Below are 18,573 nucleotides of genomic sequence, written 5' to 3' on the forward strand. Positions count from 1 at the left end.
CCGTATTAACACCGTTAAAAAAGGTGACATGTGTCAGCTCGTAATTTTTTAAAATTTTTTAAATATACTTTTAATTATTTTATTTTTATTTTTAATTTTTTTTTATTTTTATTTTAAAAAAATTGTCACATGTCAAGTTGACATTGAGTCCATGGCAATAACAATGTGAGGTGATGTCACGTGTCACTATCAGACCATGTGTCATTAGATTTGTCTCAATTTGGTCCCTATATTTTAAATTTGTCTCCATTTGGTTCCTCTATTCTTATTTTGTCTTAATTTAGTCCTGTTTTTTTAAAAAACTAAACAATTTTGTTTCTCTCCAAGTTCAAACAAAATTTTATTTGTATATAAATCTTTACAAAGAAATTTATACAAATTAATTTTTTATTAGAAAAATAAAAAAATTACAAACTAACATATTACACATTTTTATCTATATAGTAGTAAAGAAATTACTTAACCTAAATAACATGGATGAGTAACCTATAAAAGTTAACATCTCAATAATAAATATTTTTGTGAAGGTAATCTACACAAGTATAGTCTCAATAATTTCTCAACAATTCATAAAAAATTTATAGAGTTAAATATTTCGATTTGAAATACATCATTACTAATAATTTGCTTAACAGAAACAAATTTAAAGACAAAAATTTGGAAAATGTACATACTGTGTTTTATTTGGGAAGGAACAATTTTTTTTAAATTTTTAAAAAAATTAGGACTAAATTGAGATAAAATAAAAATACAAGGACCAAATTGGAACAAAATAAAAATACAGGGACCAAATTGAAACAAATGCAAGTACATGTGGTTTGATAGTGCCACCTCACACTGTCATTGCTACGTGGCACAATGTCAACTTGACACATGGCAAATTTTATTTTTAAAAGAAAAAAAATAAAAAATAAAAATAAAAATAATTAAAAATATATTTAAAAAATTCAAAAAAATCACGAGCTGACACATGTCACCATTTTTAACGATGTTAATACGGAACTAATGACAGTGACCTAATGACTTCAATTTTTCAAAAATAGGGACCCAATTGAGAAAAAGAAAAAATGAGGGACCTAATTGAAAAAAGTCACCGAAAATTGGGACTATCAGAATGATTAAACCAAAAATTTAACTTTGAAATGACAAAAAAATCAGCCTTCATTCGTGGATAAAATTCACGACAAATAATTGGTACATACAAATATTTACTATACGTGGATTGTGATATTTATTATTAGTGGATTGCATATATTTTAATATCAGTTTATAAATAAGTCGGATATGTATTTTAATATCCGTTTATAAATAGATCGGATATGGATATTATACTATTCATATCAACAGATATCCATTATCTACAACAATAAAATTAAATTTTCATTTATATTTTATTAATTTAAATTTAATTAAATTAAAAATAATTTATATTTTATAAGATTAAATTTAATTCAAATTAAATTTTAATTTATATTATATTTTATATATTTATTTTAGTTTTATTTTAATAATTTATAAAAATATTTTTTAAAATATTCGTAGATATCGACGAATTTTAAAATATTTTAAAATAAATAATATGTATATATAACAAATGGACAGCAAGTAAAATTTTTTTTATGGAGTCATTGATAAACACTATTGATACTCGCTGTCATTCTTATCTTTTTGTATGGTGTTTGAATGTAATTGTTTAAAAAAATATTATTTATATTAAATGGGAATTTTGAAAGTGATTATTTTGATTGTACTATTTGATTTCTATTCTAATCTTTCATCATTCTTTAATTATCACGACTATTATAAAAGGTGTCCCAATCGTTTTTGTATTTTTTTTTTATAAAAATGTTCTCAAATTTATTCATTATTAGCATGTATTGTATGAAGAAGATTAGGAAACTAATTGGTAAGAAATTATGGAATTAAATGAGTCTTAACGGTTGAATCCAATTCCTTCTCAGTTTCAAACCCCGTATTTAATATCAAATATTTAATGGTAGTCCGAAGTCAATTTGGTGTGAGAAAATAAATAAAGGAAAACAAGATTTTGTATTACATATGTCTTTTATCCTAAAATTCAATGATTTCACAATATAATTAATCATAAGAGTAAACAAAATTAATATATATGCCTAATAAAAGTAAGAGAAAAAGCAAATATACGAAAATAACAAACATTTTTACCATCTAATTAACTAAGTTTGACTCTGATTCGATCCATTAGTAGATAGATAAGTCTCCTACTTCGATTCCAACTCGGTTAACATAGCATTTTCAATCATAAGGGTTTTTTTATACAAAGTTGGAATTTATTTCATCTAAATATAACTTTTTATCTCATTTGCCCAATCAAGAAGAATGGATTGGAAAAATGACTGTTAGATAGATGTAATGAAATTAAAGAAGCTGTATTATTGTTTAAGTTTAAAAGTGTTGAAAGTTTAAAGATAAAAATAAAACTAATTTAAAATATATAAATAAATATAAATTTCACTTTATAAATTAATTTTGTAGAATTAAATTAAAATTAAAATCTACCTCTTAGACAAAAGGAATAATAATAAAATAATACAGATTTATATTCATTTAACATATATTATATAAAAATAAAATAATCATAATAAAAATAAGTAAACTTTTATATTTTAAAAAATAAAAAATAATAGTATCAAATAAATAAAAAAATTATATTTGTGTAAATGTCCTTTCTCGAATGCTCAAGGTACCAAATTTAAACTTCCAAAAGAAGTTGACTTTCGGGATTTTAAATTCACGGGATGGCAGTTATGAAAACAAATTCATTTATTTTTAAAATAATTATTCAGCAGAGTATATTAATTAACTGATTGATTCCAACTTTATTTTAATCTATATTGCAATTTTAGACTTAACTCATTTTTAATTCTAATTGTGCTATTTTCCCATCTAACTGACGATACAGAGTCGAGTTACTTAAGTTTTGTATAACCTTTTTAAGTTCTGTCAGGTCACTGTCTTATTTTTCAATCTTCTAGTGGAAAATATATGTTAAAAGTTTATATATATATATATATATATATATATATATATATATATATATATATAAAATTAAGAAATACAAGTTTATCTTAATCAACGGAAAGAACTTCCTTTCTTTTTAAACAATTGTAATTGTGTTTCTAAGTTCATGGCCAATATACCTTATTCATTCCTATTGGAGAATTTGTGACAAAAATTAATATTATTTAAATTAAATAAAAGTATATAATTTTTTTATTCTTTCAATTTAATATATTTTAACTTTTGTCTATTTTTATTTTATTTTATTTAATATTTTTAGTTATTTAATTTAGAAGTCCAGGGCTTGCACAAAGTGCTCAGTTTGATCACATGTGACTTTAAATGTTTCCACAGCCCTCTTTAAAATTTCTGAGGATAAGATATGGTTTTTCTATGGAATCTGAAGAACCATCTGAGTGCTCAGTTGCATGAGGGTACAACACCAAAATCTGAATAAAATATATATTATTAAAGGGTTAAATATGTTTTTAGTCTCTATATTTTAGGACAATTTTGGTTTTAGTCATTCTTTCAAACTAAGGTACAATTTAGTCATTCAATCTTATAAAACTCTGGTTTTAGTCATTTTTACCAAATTTTTTTAACTTTATTTGTTGTTTCATTATAACATTTGGATTGTTTATACTGCTTGACACATTTTTCTTCAATGTTAACTCAGAAAACTTTTGAAACAACAAAAAATTTGGTAAAAATGACTAAAACTAGAGTTTTCTAAAGTTGAAAGACTAAATTATACCTTAATTTGAAAAAGAGATTAAAACCAAAATCGCTTCAAAGTATAGGAACTAAAAACATATTTAACCCATTATAAAAAAAATGATATATATATTATAATAAAATATTATAAAATATATTTTTCTAAACAAATACCAATATTCACAAAGACCAAGACATTGGAATTAAAGCTCACCAACACCATAAACTCTTACAAAGGTAAAACTTGTTCAGTAAAAATAAAATAAAAAAATATGTTCACATTCTCACAAATCTACTATCGGAATAATGACTGATTTTTTTTTAAGTGATAATAATTTAATTAGTAGTTCAAATAGTGAACACATATTCAGTAGCTAAATTTTAGTCGTTAAATTAATAACTATTTATATAAAAAAATGGAAATAGTTTTTAGCAACTAAAAAGAATGTTATATCAGTTACATATTTAAATTCGGTAGCAAAAATAAATAGTTAATTAAATTATGTATTAATGATCACAAATTGCTTGATTACTAAATATATTTAAGATTTTAATCAAGAATTAGTTTTTTCATTAAATATAATATTTTTAGTGACTGAATTAAAGATAAAAAAATATTATTTTGATTATAAATTTAAATCTGTTATTAAAATAAATAGCTTATTTTTATTATTAAATTTGTGATCGAATTAAGTATTATATTAGTAACAAATTGCTAAATATGTTTAAAATTTTAATTAACAATAGAAAACTTTTTGTTGCTAAAAATGTTTCAAGTTTTAATATGAAACATGTTTGGCTAAGAAGCATTGGTTTTTGGAATGATGTGAATGCTGCGAATTGTATTATAGATTCGTGTTTCCTAAAACATATTTCATAAAAAAAATTGAAATTTGAAAGTATTATTTATTATATATATACCATAAAACTTCAATTTCAAGATCATTCTTATCATTGTCATCTTAAGATTAGTTTTTATATATATTATTATTATTATAATTATTAGATTGATTGTTCTTATTGTCATCATATTTTTTATGGTGAAAATATTAAATAGTCAAAACAATGGTAACTGTATGGTAACAATAATAACTGTTGTTATGATGAGGTTTTAATTTTAACACTTTATTATTTTTTAAAATTAAATATGTTTGTAGTTTTTAAAAGTTTGATATGAAATTAGAATATGTTGATGTTTCAAATTTTGAAAGAATTTAATTTTCAAACTTGATTTAACTATCTTTATAAATGTTTGGTTTGTTTGAAACTACTAATTTTTTTTTCTTATTAATATATAACTAAAAAACTATTTTCTTAGTTTAATAATGATAGTCACACACTCTAATTTGTAATACATACTTACTGAACACTTATAATATAATATTTTTATTTTAACATATAAATAAGGGTTAAATATGTTTTTAGTCCCTATACTTTGGGACGATTTTGGTTTTAGTCCATTTTCAAATTATGGTACAATTTAGTTCTTCAACTTTAGAAAACTTTGGTTTTAGTCCTTTTTACCAATTTTTTAAACTTTATTTGTTGTTTCAAGCACGTTTCTAGTTAACATTGAAGCAAAAATGTGTCAAACAGTGGAAACAATCCAAATGTTATAATGAAACATGTTTGAAACAACAAATAAAGTTAAAAAAAATTGGTAAAAAAGACTAAAACCAGAATTTTCTAAAGTTGAAAGACTAAATTGTACCATGATTTGAAAATGGACTAAAACCAAAATCGTCCCAAAGTATAGAGACTAAAAACATATTTAACCCTATAAATAATTTAAGAAGAATTGTCTATAAAAATAAAAAATATTATTTTTATTAGGTGTTTTTAGGTGTAGAGAAAATGAAAAATGACCATCTATTTTTTTTAATTACTATTAATCTATTCTCTAGAAAAAGGTGTCAATAAAAAATGTTTTTTAGGCTTCTAAATGTTTTCTTGTTGAATATGAAGTAGCCTTTAGGATTAAGTACAATGCATTGCATGTTTTATGCATCTGCGTTATTACCTAGGGTTTTAAATTTCTTGGCATATCCTAATACATAAACCCCATTTTTCCATTCTAGTATGGGCTGTGAGGTTGGTTCGGTTTGCTGTATTTTGATAGGTTCATTTGGTAACTTTGATAGTCTAATCCACCCTCATTTCGTGGCTAAAGCATTGCATTTCTGTTTTCTGTACAAGTTCCTCACAACACATGCATTTCATTAGATTAGGCCCAATGGTACATTTTAACTTTTGGATAGGTCCATTTCATCATCTTGCATTTTCATTTATATCATGATATTTTAACAATTTTTTGATAATATAACATGTGTCACCATTTTATTGATATATTTAAATTTATTTTAAAAAATAATTGAAACGGATCAATCACCAAACTACCACGTATGTGTTGTAAAAAAATGTTGTTAAAGAAACTACCATGTATGTGTTAAAGGAAAATTTGCAGTCGGAACATTTTCTCATTCACTGACATTGAAGCATGGGATAAGGCAAGCTTACAGAGAAAATAGAGAGGGCAGAGAGAAAGCACCAAAAACAGAGAAAGAGTACCGAGAAAGTCAAGTGAATTATTGCATCTGTATTTTCATCTTATCTTTACAAAAAGGGGAGAAAAGTAATTATATAGAAGAGGAGAGAAAAATAACTAAATAAGAGTAACTAAAAGAATTAAAAGCTAAAGAAATGCAGTTACACATTTATTGTACTCTGACAGCCCCCCTCAAGCTTGGCATAGATGTTGATGGTGCCAAGCTTGGAGTTGATGTTGTGAAAGGTGGAAGGAGGAAGAGGCTTGGTCAGGATATCAACAAGTTGAAGTATAGTGTGTATAGGAAGGAGCTTGACAGTGTCTTCTTGAACCTTTTGTCGAATGAGATGGCAGTCAATTTCGATATGCTTCGTACGTTCATGGAAAACTTGGTTGGTAGCAATTTTAATGGCAGACATGTTATCACAGTAGAGGGTGGCAGGCTGGGAGAGTGGGAGGCGAAGATCCTTCATAAGATTGGTGAGCCATTGAAGTTCACAGACAGTTTGAGCAAGAGCGCGATACTTTTCTTCCGAAGAGCTACGTGAGACTGTGGATTGCTTTTTGGATTTCCATGAGATTGGTGAGTTTCCCAGGTAGACAATGTATCCAGTGGTTGATTTGCGGGAATCAGAGCATCCAGCCCAGTCCGAATCACTGTAAGCTTTCAAAGAAAGATTGTTAGTGGCAGTTAGAAGTATACCTTGACCAAGAGTTTGCTTTATATAACGCAGGATTCTGAAGGCTGCTTGATGATGGATTTTAGTGGGGGCAGCGACGTATTGGCTTAAACGATGTACAACATATGTTATATCCGGGCGAGTGTTGGTGAGGTAAATGAGTCTTCCAATCAAGCGTCTAAACGCAGCGAGATCTTCAAGAGGATCACCTTCAGAGGATATTTTGGTGGAGAAATTCATTGGAGTGCTGACAGGTGCTGCATTAAGCATCCCGGTCTCTGTGAGAAGGTCCAAGGCATATTTTCTCTGGGATAGAATGATGCCTTCTTTTCTTCTAGCAACCTCAAAACCCAGAAAGTAAGATAGATTACCAAGATTCTTTATTTTAAATTGATCATTGAGCATGTTAGTAATTATATCAATATCATGAATGTTGTTGCCGGTAAGTATGATATCATCAACATAAACAAGTATTATAGTGATATTATCCCCATTATGTTTAGTAAAGAGAGAGTGATCACCAGAGGTTTTGTGAAAAATTGTGAGAGAGAAGAAAAGAGGATAACTTGGCATACCACTGCCTACTAGCCTGTTTTAATCCATAGAGGGATTTGTGGAGAAGACAAACCTGGTTTTTACCTGAGGCTGTGATCCCTGGTGGCAGTTGCATATAAACTTCTTCACTTAAATCACCGTGTAAGAAGGCATTGTTGACATCTAATTGTCGTAGATGCCAATTTTGAGCTGCTGCCAAAGATAAAATAAAACGAACACTGGTTAATTTAACTACAGGGGAAAAAGTTTCAAAGTAATCAATACCCTCCATTTGCGTGTAACCCTTGGCGACTAAGCGAGCTTTGAATNTGTCTATGGTCCCATCAGCTTTTTGCTTTGTTTTGTACACCCATTTGCACCNAATGGCCTTCTTGTTGGGGGGAAGGGTGGTGATGGTCCAGGTGTGGTTGTGTTCAAGAGCAACAATTTCTTCCTGCATAGCTTGTCGCCAATGAGCATGCTTCAGGGCCTCCTTGTAATCCTGAGGATCAATAAGACTATCTAGAGAAAAAATGAAAGCTTTATATGCAGGTGATAATCTGTCAAAAGTCAGAACACTTTCAATGGGGTATTTAGTGTTAGTGGTGCTATAAGAAGATATATGGAAATCTTTTAAGTAAGCAGGGGGTTTTCTAACTCTAGTGGTCCTTCTAGGAGTATGATATTCATTTTCTGTATTATCTTGGACATGGTCATCAATAATGGGCAGATTATGAGTTGGAACAATAGGGTGATCATCATCATAAACAAGTTGAGTATTATGTATTGGCAGAGTAAAGGGAAGGTCAGTAACATCATTTTGAGTGGTATCAGGAAATTCAGATTCAATAAAGATAACATTGCGAGAAATTTTAATATCATGTGTGGTAAGATCATAGGTAATGTATCCTTTTGTAGTAGGATGTAGACCAAGAAATAGGCTAGGTTTGGAACGGGGATCAAGTTTCTTCCTATTGGCTTGAAGGGTGCTAACATAGCAAAGGCAACCAAAAACTTTTAATCTAGAAAAATCAAAATATGTTTGATATAACATGTCATGTGGTGAGTTATTATTCAGAAAAGGGGTAGGCATAATGTTAATAAGCAAAGCAACATAATTAAGAGCATAGGTCCAAAAATGAATGGAAGTTTTGGAATGAAAAAGTAAAGCTCTAGTGACATTTAAAAGATGTTGATGCTTCCTCTCAACTATACCATTTTGTTGAGGAGTTTCAATGCAAGATGTTTGATGAATAATTCCTTCTGAATTGAACAAGTCTGTCATAGCAAACTCACTGCCATTATCAGACCTAATGGTCTTGATGCTGACTTTGAATTGGTTTTTAACATATGCAATGAAATGAACAATATGCTGGCGAGTTTCAGATTTGCTTTTCATTAAGTGAATCCAAGTGTATCTAGTATGATCATCCACTATGGTTAGAAAATATTTATGAGAATGCAGTGAAGGATTAGAACAAGGTCCCCAAATATCAATGTGAATAAGATCAAAAGCATTTAAGGTATGAGAGGTACTACGAGGAAAAGGCAGTCTTTTCTGTTTAGCAGTATGACAAACATTACAATGATCAGTTTGTGAGTCTATATAACTATGCTTTTGTCTTAAAATGTCTAATCTACTATCAGATAAGTGGCCAAGACGATTATGCCAGATATTTGTACATGCCGATCTAGGTGTATGATGCCNTTCTGCATANTGGGNAAATCTGTGTGTGGTGTGGATAGGGCCACGAAAGATGTATAGTCCTCCATGTATCTCAACTGAACCAATCTTGCTGTTTGTTGTCAAATCCTGAATGAAACATGTCGAATTAGTGAATATAACACGTAAATGATTGTGTGCAACCAATTTAGATATAGAAATGAGGTTATAACAGAAATCTGGAATAAAAAGAACATCTTGGAGTTAAATTTGTTCATTGATTTTAACAATTCCTTTGTGAGTGACTGTGGTTTTCATGCCATTAGGGAGGTTAATGGTGACAGGGATAATCTTTTCATGAGAATACAAGTGAGTAAGAGAGGAAGCAACGTGATCTGTTGCACCAGAGTCCAAGATCCAGGAGATAATACCTTGGTCTTCATGTGAATTAAGATTAAAAGTGGTTGTACCTGTATTAGTAGAGTTAGAGATCATAGAACTGATTTGGCTAGTTGGTGGTACTCCCGTATCATTAGGATGTTTGATAAGGGCCATTAAGGCTTGGTATTGTTGTTGTGTCAAACGAACTTCTGGATTAAGAGCCTCCCCAGGGTCATCGTTTTTGGTATCTTGATTGTTAGTCAGAAGGGTCTTGCCATTGCAAAATTTATGGCCAGGAGGAAACCCGTGTTTTCTGTAGCATACGTCGATGGTATGACCATTTTTCCCATAGTGAGAGCAAAAGCCTTTCTTCCTGTAGAAGTCTTGTTATTGGGGAAGCCATGTTTCTTGAAGCAAACTGACTCTATGTGGCCATTCTTGCCACAATAAGAACAAGCAGAAGTACTAACAGCGACAACACTTTTTATTTCAAATCCACTAAGAAAGGTATTATTCATCACCTGCCTTTCCTGCTGCACAACATATGAAAATATTTTCGAAATAGGAGGCATAGGGTCCATTAACAGAACATGGGACTGAATATTACCATATTGTTCGTTCAAACCCCGGAGGAACTGCAAGACCCGATCCTCTTGCTTTCTTTGTGCGAGAATGGAAATCAATTTGCAAGAACATCTAATCTCACAACAGCAAACTGGTTCAGGACGAAAATTCTCAAGTTCATCCCATATAACGCGAAACTTCGTGAAAAATTCAGTCACGGTACTGTCTCCTTGTTTCAAAGGCGCTGCTTGATTTTGCAACTCAGAGATACGTAGGAGATCCCCTTGGAAAAATCTTGATTTCAGATCATCCCAAATGGCTTGGGCACTATCCATCCAGAGAATGCTGTGGCGGATGTTTGGAGAAACAGAATGAACCAACCATGACACCACCATATTATTGCATCTTTTCCAAGCACCGTAAGTGATATCTTCCTTTTGCGGTTGTTCAGCGGTTCCATCAACAAACTGAATTTTGTTCTTGGCGCTTAGGGCAGTGAGCATTGATTTGCTCCAGGCATGGTAGTTGGTAGATTCAAGAAGAGGGGAAACAAGCGGAACCGTAGGACTTTTGCTTGGATGGAGGTAGAGAAAACTAAAGTGTTGAGGATGATCGTCGGCCATTGCGCAAGAAACCTGTGAACAAGTAAACCAAAAAGAAAAAGAAAGAGAAAAAAAAAACAGAAAGAAGACCAAGAAAAAAGAAAAGAAGGAAAGAAATTATCAGAGTGGCGCAACAGAGCTCTTCAAAACGAAGAGCTCTGATACCATCAAAGGAAAATTTGCAGTCGGAATATTTTCTCATTCACTGACATTGAAGCATGGGATAAGGCAAGCTTACAGAGAAAATGAGAGAGGGCAGAGAGAAAGCACCGAAAACAGAGAAAGAGTACCGAGAAAGTCAAGTGAATTATTGTATCTGTATTTTCATCTTATCTTTACAAAAAGGGAAGAAAAGTAATTATATAAAAGAGGAGAGAAAAGTAACTAAATAAGAGTATCTAAAAGAATTAAAAACTAACGAAATGCAGTGACACATTTATTGTACTCTGACAATGTGTTATAAACAAACACATCAAGGAGTTCAGTAGCCTGTTGGAATTCCAGAGGAAATAGTGTTGATGAGGGCCTTCTACTGTGATTATAAGGTGCAGCCATATAATGGATAATCTACTAGTAATACCCGTTTGGTGGCTAGCAGGAGATAAAGCTCAACAAATATTTTCCAACGACATATCAACAATTAGGAAGCAAATCATTGTCATTTGCACAGTCTCAAGAGAAAGGCTTGGTAAGCTCTGCACAGTGTATAACCCAGGAATTTATACAATTCTAAATTAATTAATAATATTGTTTATTACTACGTAAATGATAACTCTCTATATATTTGCTTATTTTTCTGTGTTAAAACTCTTTTATTAGGTTTTTTTATTTTTTAATTCTCTAGAAATAAAATAATTTAGTTTAAATAGATGAAAGTAAGCTTTTAATAAAAAAAGAATTAATTTTTCTTTTTAAGGAAAATAAAATTAGTTTTTAAAGAATTATATTCTTTTTCCTTTTAGAAATTTTTTTAGAAAACAATATAAAATTATCTTTTAGAATAGGTTATATTTTCTACTAATTTTGTTTTAACTCTTTAATTCATTCTTTCACTCTTTTATCAGGAAAGTATATTTATCATTTGTCAACGTAATAATGTCTCTATGATCACGATAAAACTTTAACAAAAGATATTATATTTCTATAGTAAGATTAATTTCTGATTGGCTTATTCTTCTCATAATTTATTATATTTATTTTCTTCCTATATTATATATGTTTATCTTAAAAACTTTCATCGACTAACTGCATAAAAAACATCATTAATTTATAACATCACCTTTAAAATTCATTCAATAAATATTTTAATTTTGAATAAATATAAAAAAAATCAGAAATGCAACCATATATAGTTAAAGTCGCACTAAATTGCTAAAAATGTATGCAATTATTCTGGTTTTACTTACACTAAGCCTTATAATGTTATAAGTAAAATCTCAAATATAATAAAATAAGAGATGAAAATAAATTTATATATCCGTAAGATATTTTTATTAATAAAAAGTGTTTTCGAATAGTACTTAAAACAAATCCAATAAGAACTTAATCCAAAATAGACATAATTTTATCAACGAAAGTTTAACTATATCCATCTTTTATTTTAGGGTTAAATATATTTTTAGTCTCTATATTTTGGGGCGATTTTGGTTTTAGTCCATTTTCATACTATGATACAATTTAGTCCTTCAACTTTAGAAAACTCTGGTTTTAGTTTTTTTTAATTTTTTTTTAAATTTTATTTGTTGTTTCAAGCACGTTTCATTATAGCATTTAGATTGTTTACACTGTTTGACACATTTTTACTTCAATGCTTGAAACAACAAATAAAATTAAAAAAAATTGGTAAAAAAGACTAAAACCAGAGTTTTCTAAAGTTGAAGGACTAAATTGTACCATAGTTTAAAAATAGACTAAAACCAAAATCGCCCCAAAGTATAGGGACTAAAAACATATTTAACCCTTTATTTTATTATGCAACTCTGAAATATTTTTATAACCCTAAGCAATGTTTGGGTTTTCACAATAGTAGTATAGGCATTATTGATGCCTTTGAGAAAGCATAAGACAACATGAACAGAAATTTGGCACTTTGAAAAATCTTAGAATTTAATAAAGTAAAACACTTAATTTCTATACCCTATTATTTGGACTCTGCATATGTTATATGTTATGTTTGTATTTCACCATGACTTATTTCCCTATTTGGTTTATCTATGTGGTATTACTTTACACTTAACATTATCTTATTAAGAATTGTTATATTTTTTTATATTAAATATTTTTTTAAAAATAATTTAATGTTTTCTTTTTTCTTTATTTTTTAATTATTATTGTCAATTAATAAATAATATTTTTTTGAATCAATAATATATATATTTTTTAAAAATAACTCATTGTTATTTTCTCAACTAATATTTCTAATAAAAAAGTGTTCGTAAATTTTGACTTTATATAGAAAAACTACTTACCAACCTATTGTTAATTTAATGTAAATAGACGCAACAAATATTGAAATCATATATAGGACTGTTAAAATCATTTCAATTTTCTTTAATAAACTCTAATCTGTTCTACAAAACACATCCTATAATAATAAATAATTATAGAACATTTTGAAATGATCAATCCAAAATACTTCAAAATTAATATAAACTTTGCATAACAAAATATTACAAAATTATTTTAAATTGTACATTCCAAAATTACCTTTTAATTTGTGGGCATCTTCTACATGTTCAATTTCATATTTAAGAGTGAAATTAATTTAAAGAATCTGTTACTGTTGTAGACTTCGTTGGTCCTCTTATCAATTCTTTTCAACGTAATGTCTTATTTGGAATGCAGTTTCGGAATTGCACGACTTGTATAAATACATTTTATAGTGTTTAATAAATTCATAGTGGAACTCATGCGAATTTGTAGGTTAAAATAAAATACATTAATTATGACCAACATAAAACTAAGGAATGTTGTCACAGATGCACAATGCACATAAGTTACATTCTTTAACAGCTTAACAAAGAGCTAAGAAAGATCAGTATAGAGAAATATATAACATTAACCATCAAATTAATGCTACTGAGTAGCATCTTCAGAAAACCTCGCATCGAATGGAGCTGAGGGATGGGAAAGAGCTGAATTAGCAGAACTAGCTCCAGAACCATGCTGCAATTCAATGACAAGCCATCGAACTGCTTTACTCATTTGTTCCAACCGAACTGCACTTATGGGAGGAAGACCAGTCATGGTAGCTTGTCCAGGTTTTCCTGCCACAGGCCTTGTTGCCTCATCCACCAGACACTCGGATCCTATTCTTTGCTTCACAGACTCCACAAACTCCTCAGCTTGATCACATGCTACTCTAAACAATTCCCACTTCTGCTTAAAGTTCTCTAGAGCAGTATCTGTAGCTGTTGTTTTAACGGAACCAGCATTTTCTTTGGCCTCTAACACATTGGCAGCAGCAGAAACAAAATCTTGATAGGCATTGTTCAGAGAATCAACTACGCTGTCCATTGGGCTGCTTGTGTTAACCAAATAAATTCTAAGATTATTGTTACTACAGATCCTAAGGAAAAGAAACACCGAAGGAATTACAGCTCAAGAACAGCAGCTACTAATATCTCAAAGCTATTTGTCTCCGATCCTGATATTGTTCACTGCAAATACACCAAATATTCGTATGAAAGACTATAATATCACTATGAAAAAAAAACGGTATGAATTGTTGAATTATCAAAAAGGGAAGACTGCTATACCAAGCACCCTATAAACATGTAAACAGATCCACCAGTTAATTTTTTTTCTCACATAGGGGATATAAATATTATAAAGTAAAAAAGTATCTGATCAGAAATAAAAATATAATAAAGTAAAACAAAAATTGCCGGTCATGAATCAAATAAAGTAAAACTAAAATCTGCCAAACTCTGATAACATAAATTCAAATCTGTCATTGTACTCAATCAAGAACATTTCGATTCAACTTATAATTGTTTTAGGCACAGTGAACAAGTTCAGCAATAACCATTCAACATAAATATTAATTAATTGAGGCAGATTCTAATGACATAAACATTGAACTATATTTCTTCTCAAGAACGGCAATCAGATTGATACCACTGTTATCACCAGATTGATCTGTAGCAACATTCTTAGGGCATACACATAATTAAGAGAGGTAATACAATTTATCCACTTAATCATTGAATCTCATTGGCCTATTTCAGATGATGTGCAAATTCGACTTTGAACTTAGAAGGCCACTGGAATCCAAATGGGAAAACTTTCAAAAGGACATCTTAATACTACTTTCAAAAGGAGCTGAGGGAGATAAAATCTCACTCGCACAGATGAAATGTCATTCAAATCACAGTCAAACATAAATTGTTTCGTTTTACAATGATTCTAACTTTAATCCACTATCCTGAAAAACCTTGCCACTTTCATCTCACCCTGTTCATTACCAACTCCTTTCCAGAATGAAGATAACACGGGGCCTCATCCTCATCCAAATCTCCGTTTTCTTTTCTAAAAAAGAAAAAAATTAAAAAAGAGAATAGTGTCGTTAGTTAAAAGAAAACTCAGCACTTTCCTTGGTCTTGGTGCCATTTTTTTCTGGCTTGCCTTAGTTCATCTGTACCCAAGTTAGAGAGAAACGCAGATTCCCAAGTCCCCACACAAATACAGCGCTAAGTGTGGTTTGTGGAGCTGTGATTGTACTAAACTCACATCCTCATGATATGAATTTTGAGTGTCCTTTGAGGCCTATTAGTGTATTAGAGGCTAAGCCATTCTTGGCACATAAAGGAACAGAGAGCTCTCTACTCTCTAGTGTCAACACAACTGCAACTTACACAGTTTGGAACATTGTAATACAGAAAAAAAAACCCAATAGGCCTATTATAATCCTTTTTCAACCCAAGCTTACAGCAAAAACATAGAACCCACCCAATAGTATAAGCATAAACCAACTGACAGAAACAACAAAACAAAACATGCATGCTCACATACTCCTGATCAATCTCATCTCGTAGCGTCAATTTCAACCAATAAATCAATGTAAACACATTCATACTTGGTTGGACTCAAATGCTTAAGAGAAGGTTAGAAAAAAATAGAAATTTCATAAAGTTAGTATATGGTAGTTAAGAGTCAGCAGGAATAGAAGTTTCAACGGTATGATTTTACGATTGAAAAGATCTAAAAGCTAAAAGTCAAACCAAACAGCAGCTGAGAAAGATGCCCCACCCAGGCAGACAAAATAGCTTTTACAGTGTCACAAGAACTCAAAACCTGATTTTCAGAGTTTCACAAGAACTCAACAAACAGTCTTCAAGTTTTCCATCAAGTTTTCAAGACATCTTCCGTTACGGTAACTGACTTCACAAATGTAGAAGAAAATAGCTCCCACAATTGTCATTGTATAACACAACACTCCCAAACCACAAAACAGCAGTAGTGAAACAAAGAATCGGTGTTGTTGATTGATGAACAGAAGGCAAACAATCTCCTCTTCTACCACTCAATCGTCATCAATCACCACCGCTTGTACCACTGTGTGCTGCTATTGAGCTCCATCGAAGATAGTGGCAGTTGGGAAATGTGAGATTTCGGTTGAACTTGAGTGAAGATTATTTATCGAGAAGATTTTTTTTTTCATTTCTAGAGATAAAGTTTTGAAAGAAAGAGGTTAACCTGGCCCTAGTCCTGTCCCAACTCACTTCATGGTGGCTTTGATTGACAGGGACTTTGGTAAAGCCCCGTGTTATGTGGGCCACAAAAGTGGAGTTTAGCTCTAGAAGGGCCAGGGTTGACCCATGGGCTGAAAATTAAAATGACAACTCTAAGCACACCTCGGATTAGTTTAGTTTATCTGACCTAGCCCAGGAGAACAAATTAAATTAAGTCACTACTTAATATTTCTAAGTTTGAGACAATACTAATAGAAATGCATCATCATACACAACCCCAATTTGAAATGAAAGAGAAATAATCCTACCCTCTATAGCGTGCGTTTGCACATAGGGATAGTAAAACGGGGCAACCCAACCCGTTTTAGTCCGACCAGCCTCCGGCCCTCCGAAAACAGGCCTGGCCAGGCTGATCCACAACATGGGAGCAGGTTGAAACGCAGAACCCGTCCTACAGGGCGGGATGGCCGCCAGTTTTGACTTTTTGGTTTTGCTGATGAGATCCAGTTTGAGTTTTTTTCTGTAACTTCAGGCCCAGTTTTCCATGTGGTAGCTTTTTAAGCCTATAAGTTGACAAATTATAAACTACTATGGTACAGTACTAGCAAGCATTCTCAAAGATGCACGAAGAGACCAAGCAGATATATGGCAGAGACCTACGTTCAACAAATATTTCAAGCAAATGCAACTAATGGGGCAAGTAATTTGACACTAAATGTTTCAAGCAACCAACCTACAATAAAATCAATCAAGCGTGCACTGCAAACGAAATACTTCATTACAATAGAACTTTAATCTCCCATAACCCAAATACGAAGGCAGCTATGAAAGCACAATCCAAAAGAAACGTATTCTAATATTCCAGAATCACTCACCAGCCCGCCGAAATGCCAAAGGCCACCGCAATGCCTCAAGCACAAAGTAATTAAAATAGCAGATACAACACAACGCACATCGAGACAACCACACACACCAACAAACAAGAAGGCCAAAAGAAAAATGATCTCGGGAAAACAAGATTGCTCAAATAGGTACAAGCAGGAAAACGGCGACTCAACAGAAAAGCAAGAACAGAGCAAATACATTTATCTGATTATACATCGTTATCCTTTGCAAATAAAGTCAGGTAAATTTGAACCTCGAAAGGGGACAAATACTTCACTGCTGCACCTCCGAAATCTGTCACGAATTAGGGTTCAGATGGGATGATCAGTTAGGGCTCGGTCCGGCCACAAAACCGGTGATGAAGGGGTTGAGCGTAGGCGATAAAATCGCCGGAAATGGCAACCTGCCGTCAGCGGAAGACGACCAGGAACCTGGTCAAGTTCTCGTCACCGGAACCACCGTGCATAACTGTCCAGCTGCGGCGAACTCGCGATGACCCTATGAAGGGGATTTGCTCCAATCAGTGAAGCCACTCGACTTAGGGACTTAGGGTTGAACGGCGTGTGTGGAATTGTGGAAGAATGAGGAAATTTTATGAGGGAGAGCGACGGATCAAGGAGAAAAGAGGAATGGATCAATTGAATGAGTTCGTGGTGGTGGGAGGAACGAAGAGCCCGAGCCTGAGTGTGGTGTGAGATGAGATTATGAGATGAGAAACGCAGAGATGAGAGTCTGAGAGATAAATGAGACGAGAATCTGAGAGGAGAACAAATTAGACTGAGCTGCAGAGCAAAGCACGTGTTTATTTCTTTCAACAAAACCGCGCCATGTCCGGGCTTGACCCGCGGACTGGCCCAATGGGTTGACAGATTGGGTGGATCTTGTTGATGTGGATTGACGGATTGTCCATTTTTGAAAGCGGGTTTACGGGTTGATCTAGTGGGTAGAGACTTTTTTCACCGGGGTAAACGGGTTAAGATTTAACACACAACAAAATATTCTAAAAAAGAAAGAAATATTGGTTCGGTTGTGATAATATATTAGTTAAGTATCTCTTGCTAAATTTATAAAAAAGTATTCTTAAAAAATAATTATAAAAATAAATAGAAAATTCAAAGAATAAAATATTTTCTATTTTTAAAAAACATTAAGGAACAATTAAAAAAAAATCCACTTTATATCGATTATAGATATTGATATTTTATTATCAGTGACTAAAGTAATAATTGAACAACTAAATTTCGAATATAATTTATTTTAATTTAACCAA

General features: G+C 31.3%; 2 protein-coding genes across 4 annotated transcripts; both read right to left on the reverse strand.

Annotated features, from left to right (window-relative positions):
• Nucleotides 1–6,462: 6,462 nt before the first annotated feature.
• Nucleotides 6,463–7,386, reverse strand: LOC106776714 (uncharacterized mitochondrial protein AtMg00810-like). Its single transcript, XM_014664190.1, has one exon. The coding sequence runs from the start codon at nt 7,384–7,386 to the stop codon at nt 6,463–6,465; it is 924 nt and encodes a 307-aa protein (XP_014519676.1).
• A 6,254-nt stretch (nt 7,387–13,640) lies between these two features.
• LOC106776298 (mediator of RNA polymerase II transcription subunit 32) lies at nt 13,641–18,091 on the reverse strand. 3 transcript variants are annotated; one of them, XM_022787497.1, is made up of 3 exons: nt 17,557–18,091; nt 16,727–16,981; nt 13,641–14,384 (listed from the first exon to the last, which is right to left on the reverse strand). In XM_022787497.1, exon 3 carries the CDS (start codon nt 14,239–14,241, stop codon nt 13,801–13,803), a length of 441 nt encoding a protein of 146 aa, XP_022643218.1. In that variant the 5' UTR covers nt 14,242–14,384; nt 16,727–16,981; nt 17,557–18,091; the 3' UTR covers nt 13,641–13,800. The 3 variants fall into 3 exon arrangements, with proteins under 3 accessions (XP_022643218.1, XP_014519189.1, XP_022643219.1); XM_014663703.2 differs by lacking the exon at nt 16,727–16,981; XM_022787498.1 differs by lacking the exons at nt 16,727–16,981; nt 17,557–18,091 and adding an exon at nt 17,502–17,519.
• Nucleotides 18,092–18,573: the final 482 nt, after the last annotated feature.

Source organism: Vigna radiata, chromosome 11, assembly GCF_000741045.1.
Source record: "Vigna radiata var. radiata cultivar VC1973A chromosome 11, Vradiata_ver6, whole genome shotgun sequence".
NCBI lineage: Eukaryota > Viridiplantae > Streptophyta > Magnoliopsida > Fabales > Fabaceae > Vigna > Vigna radiata.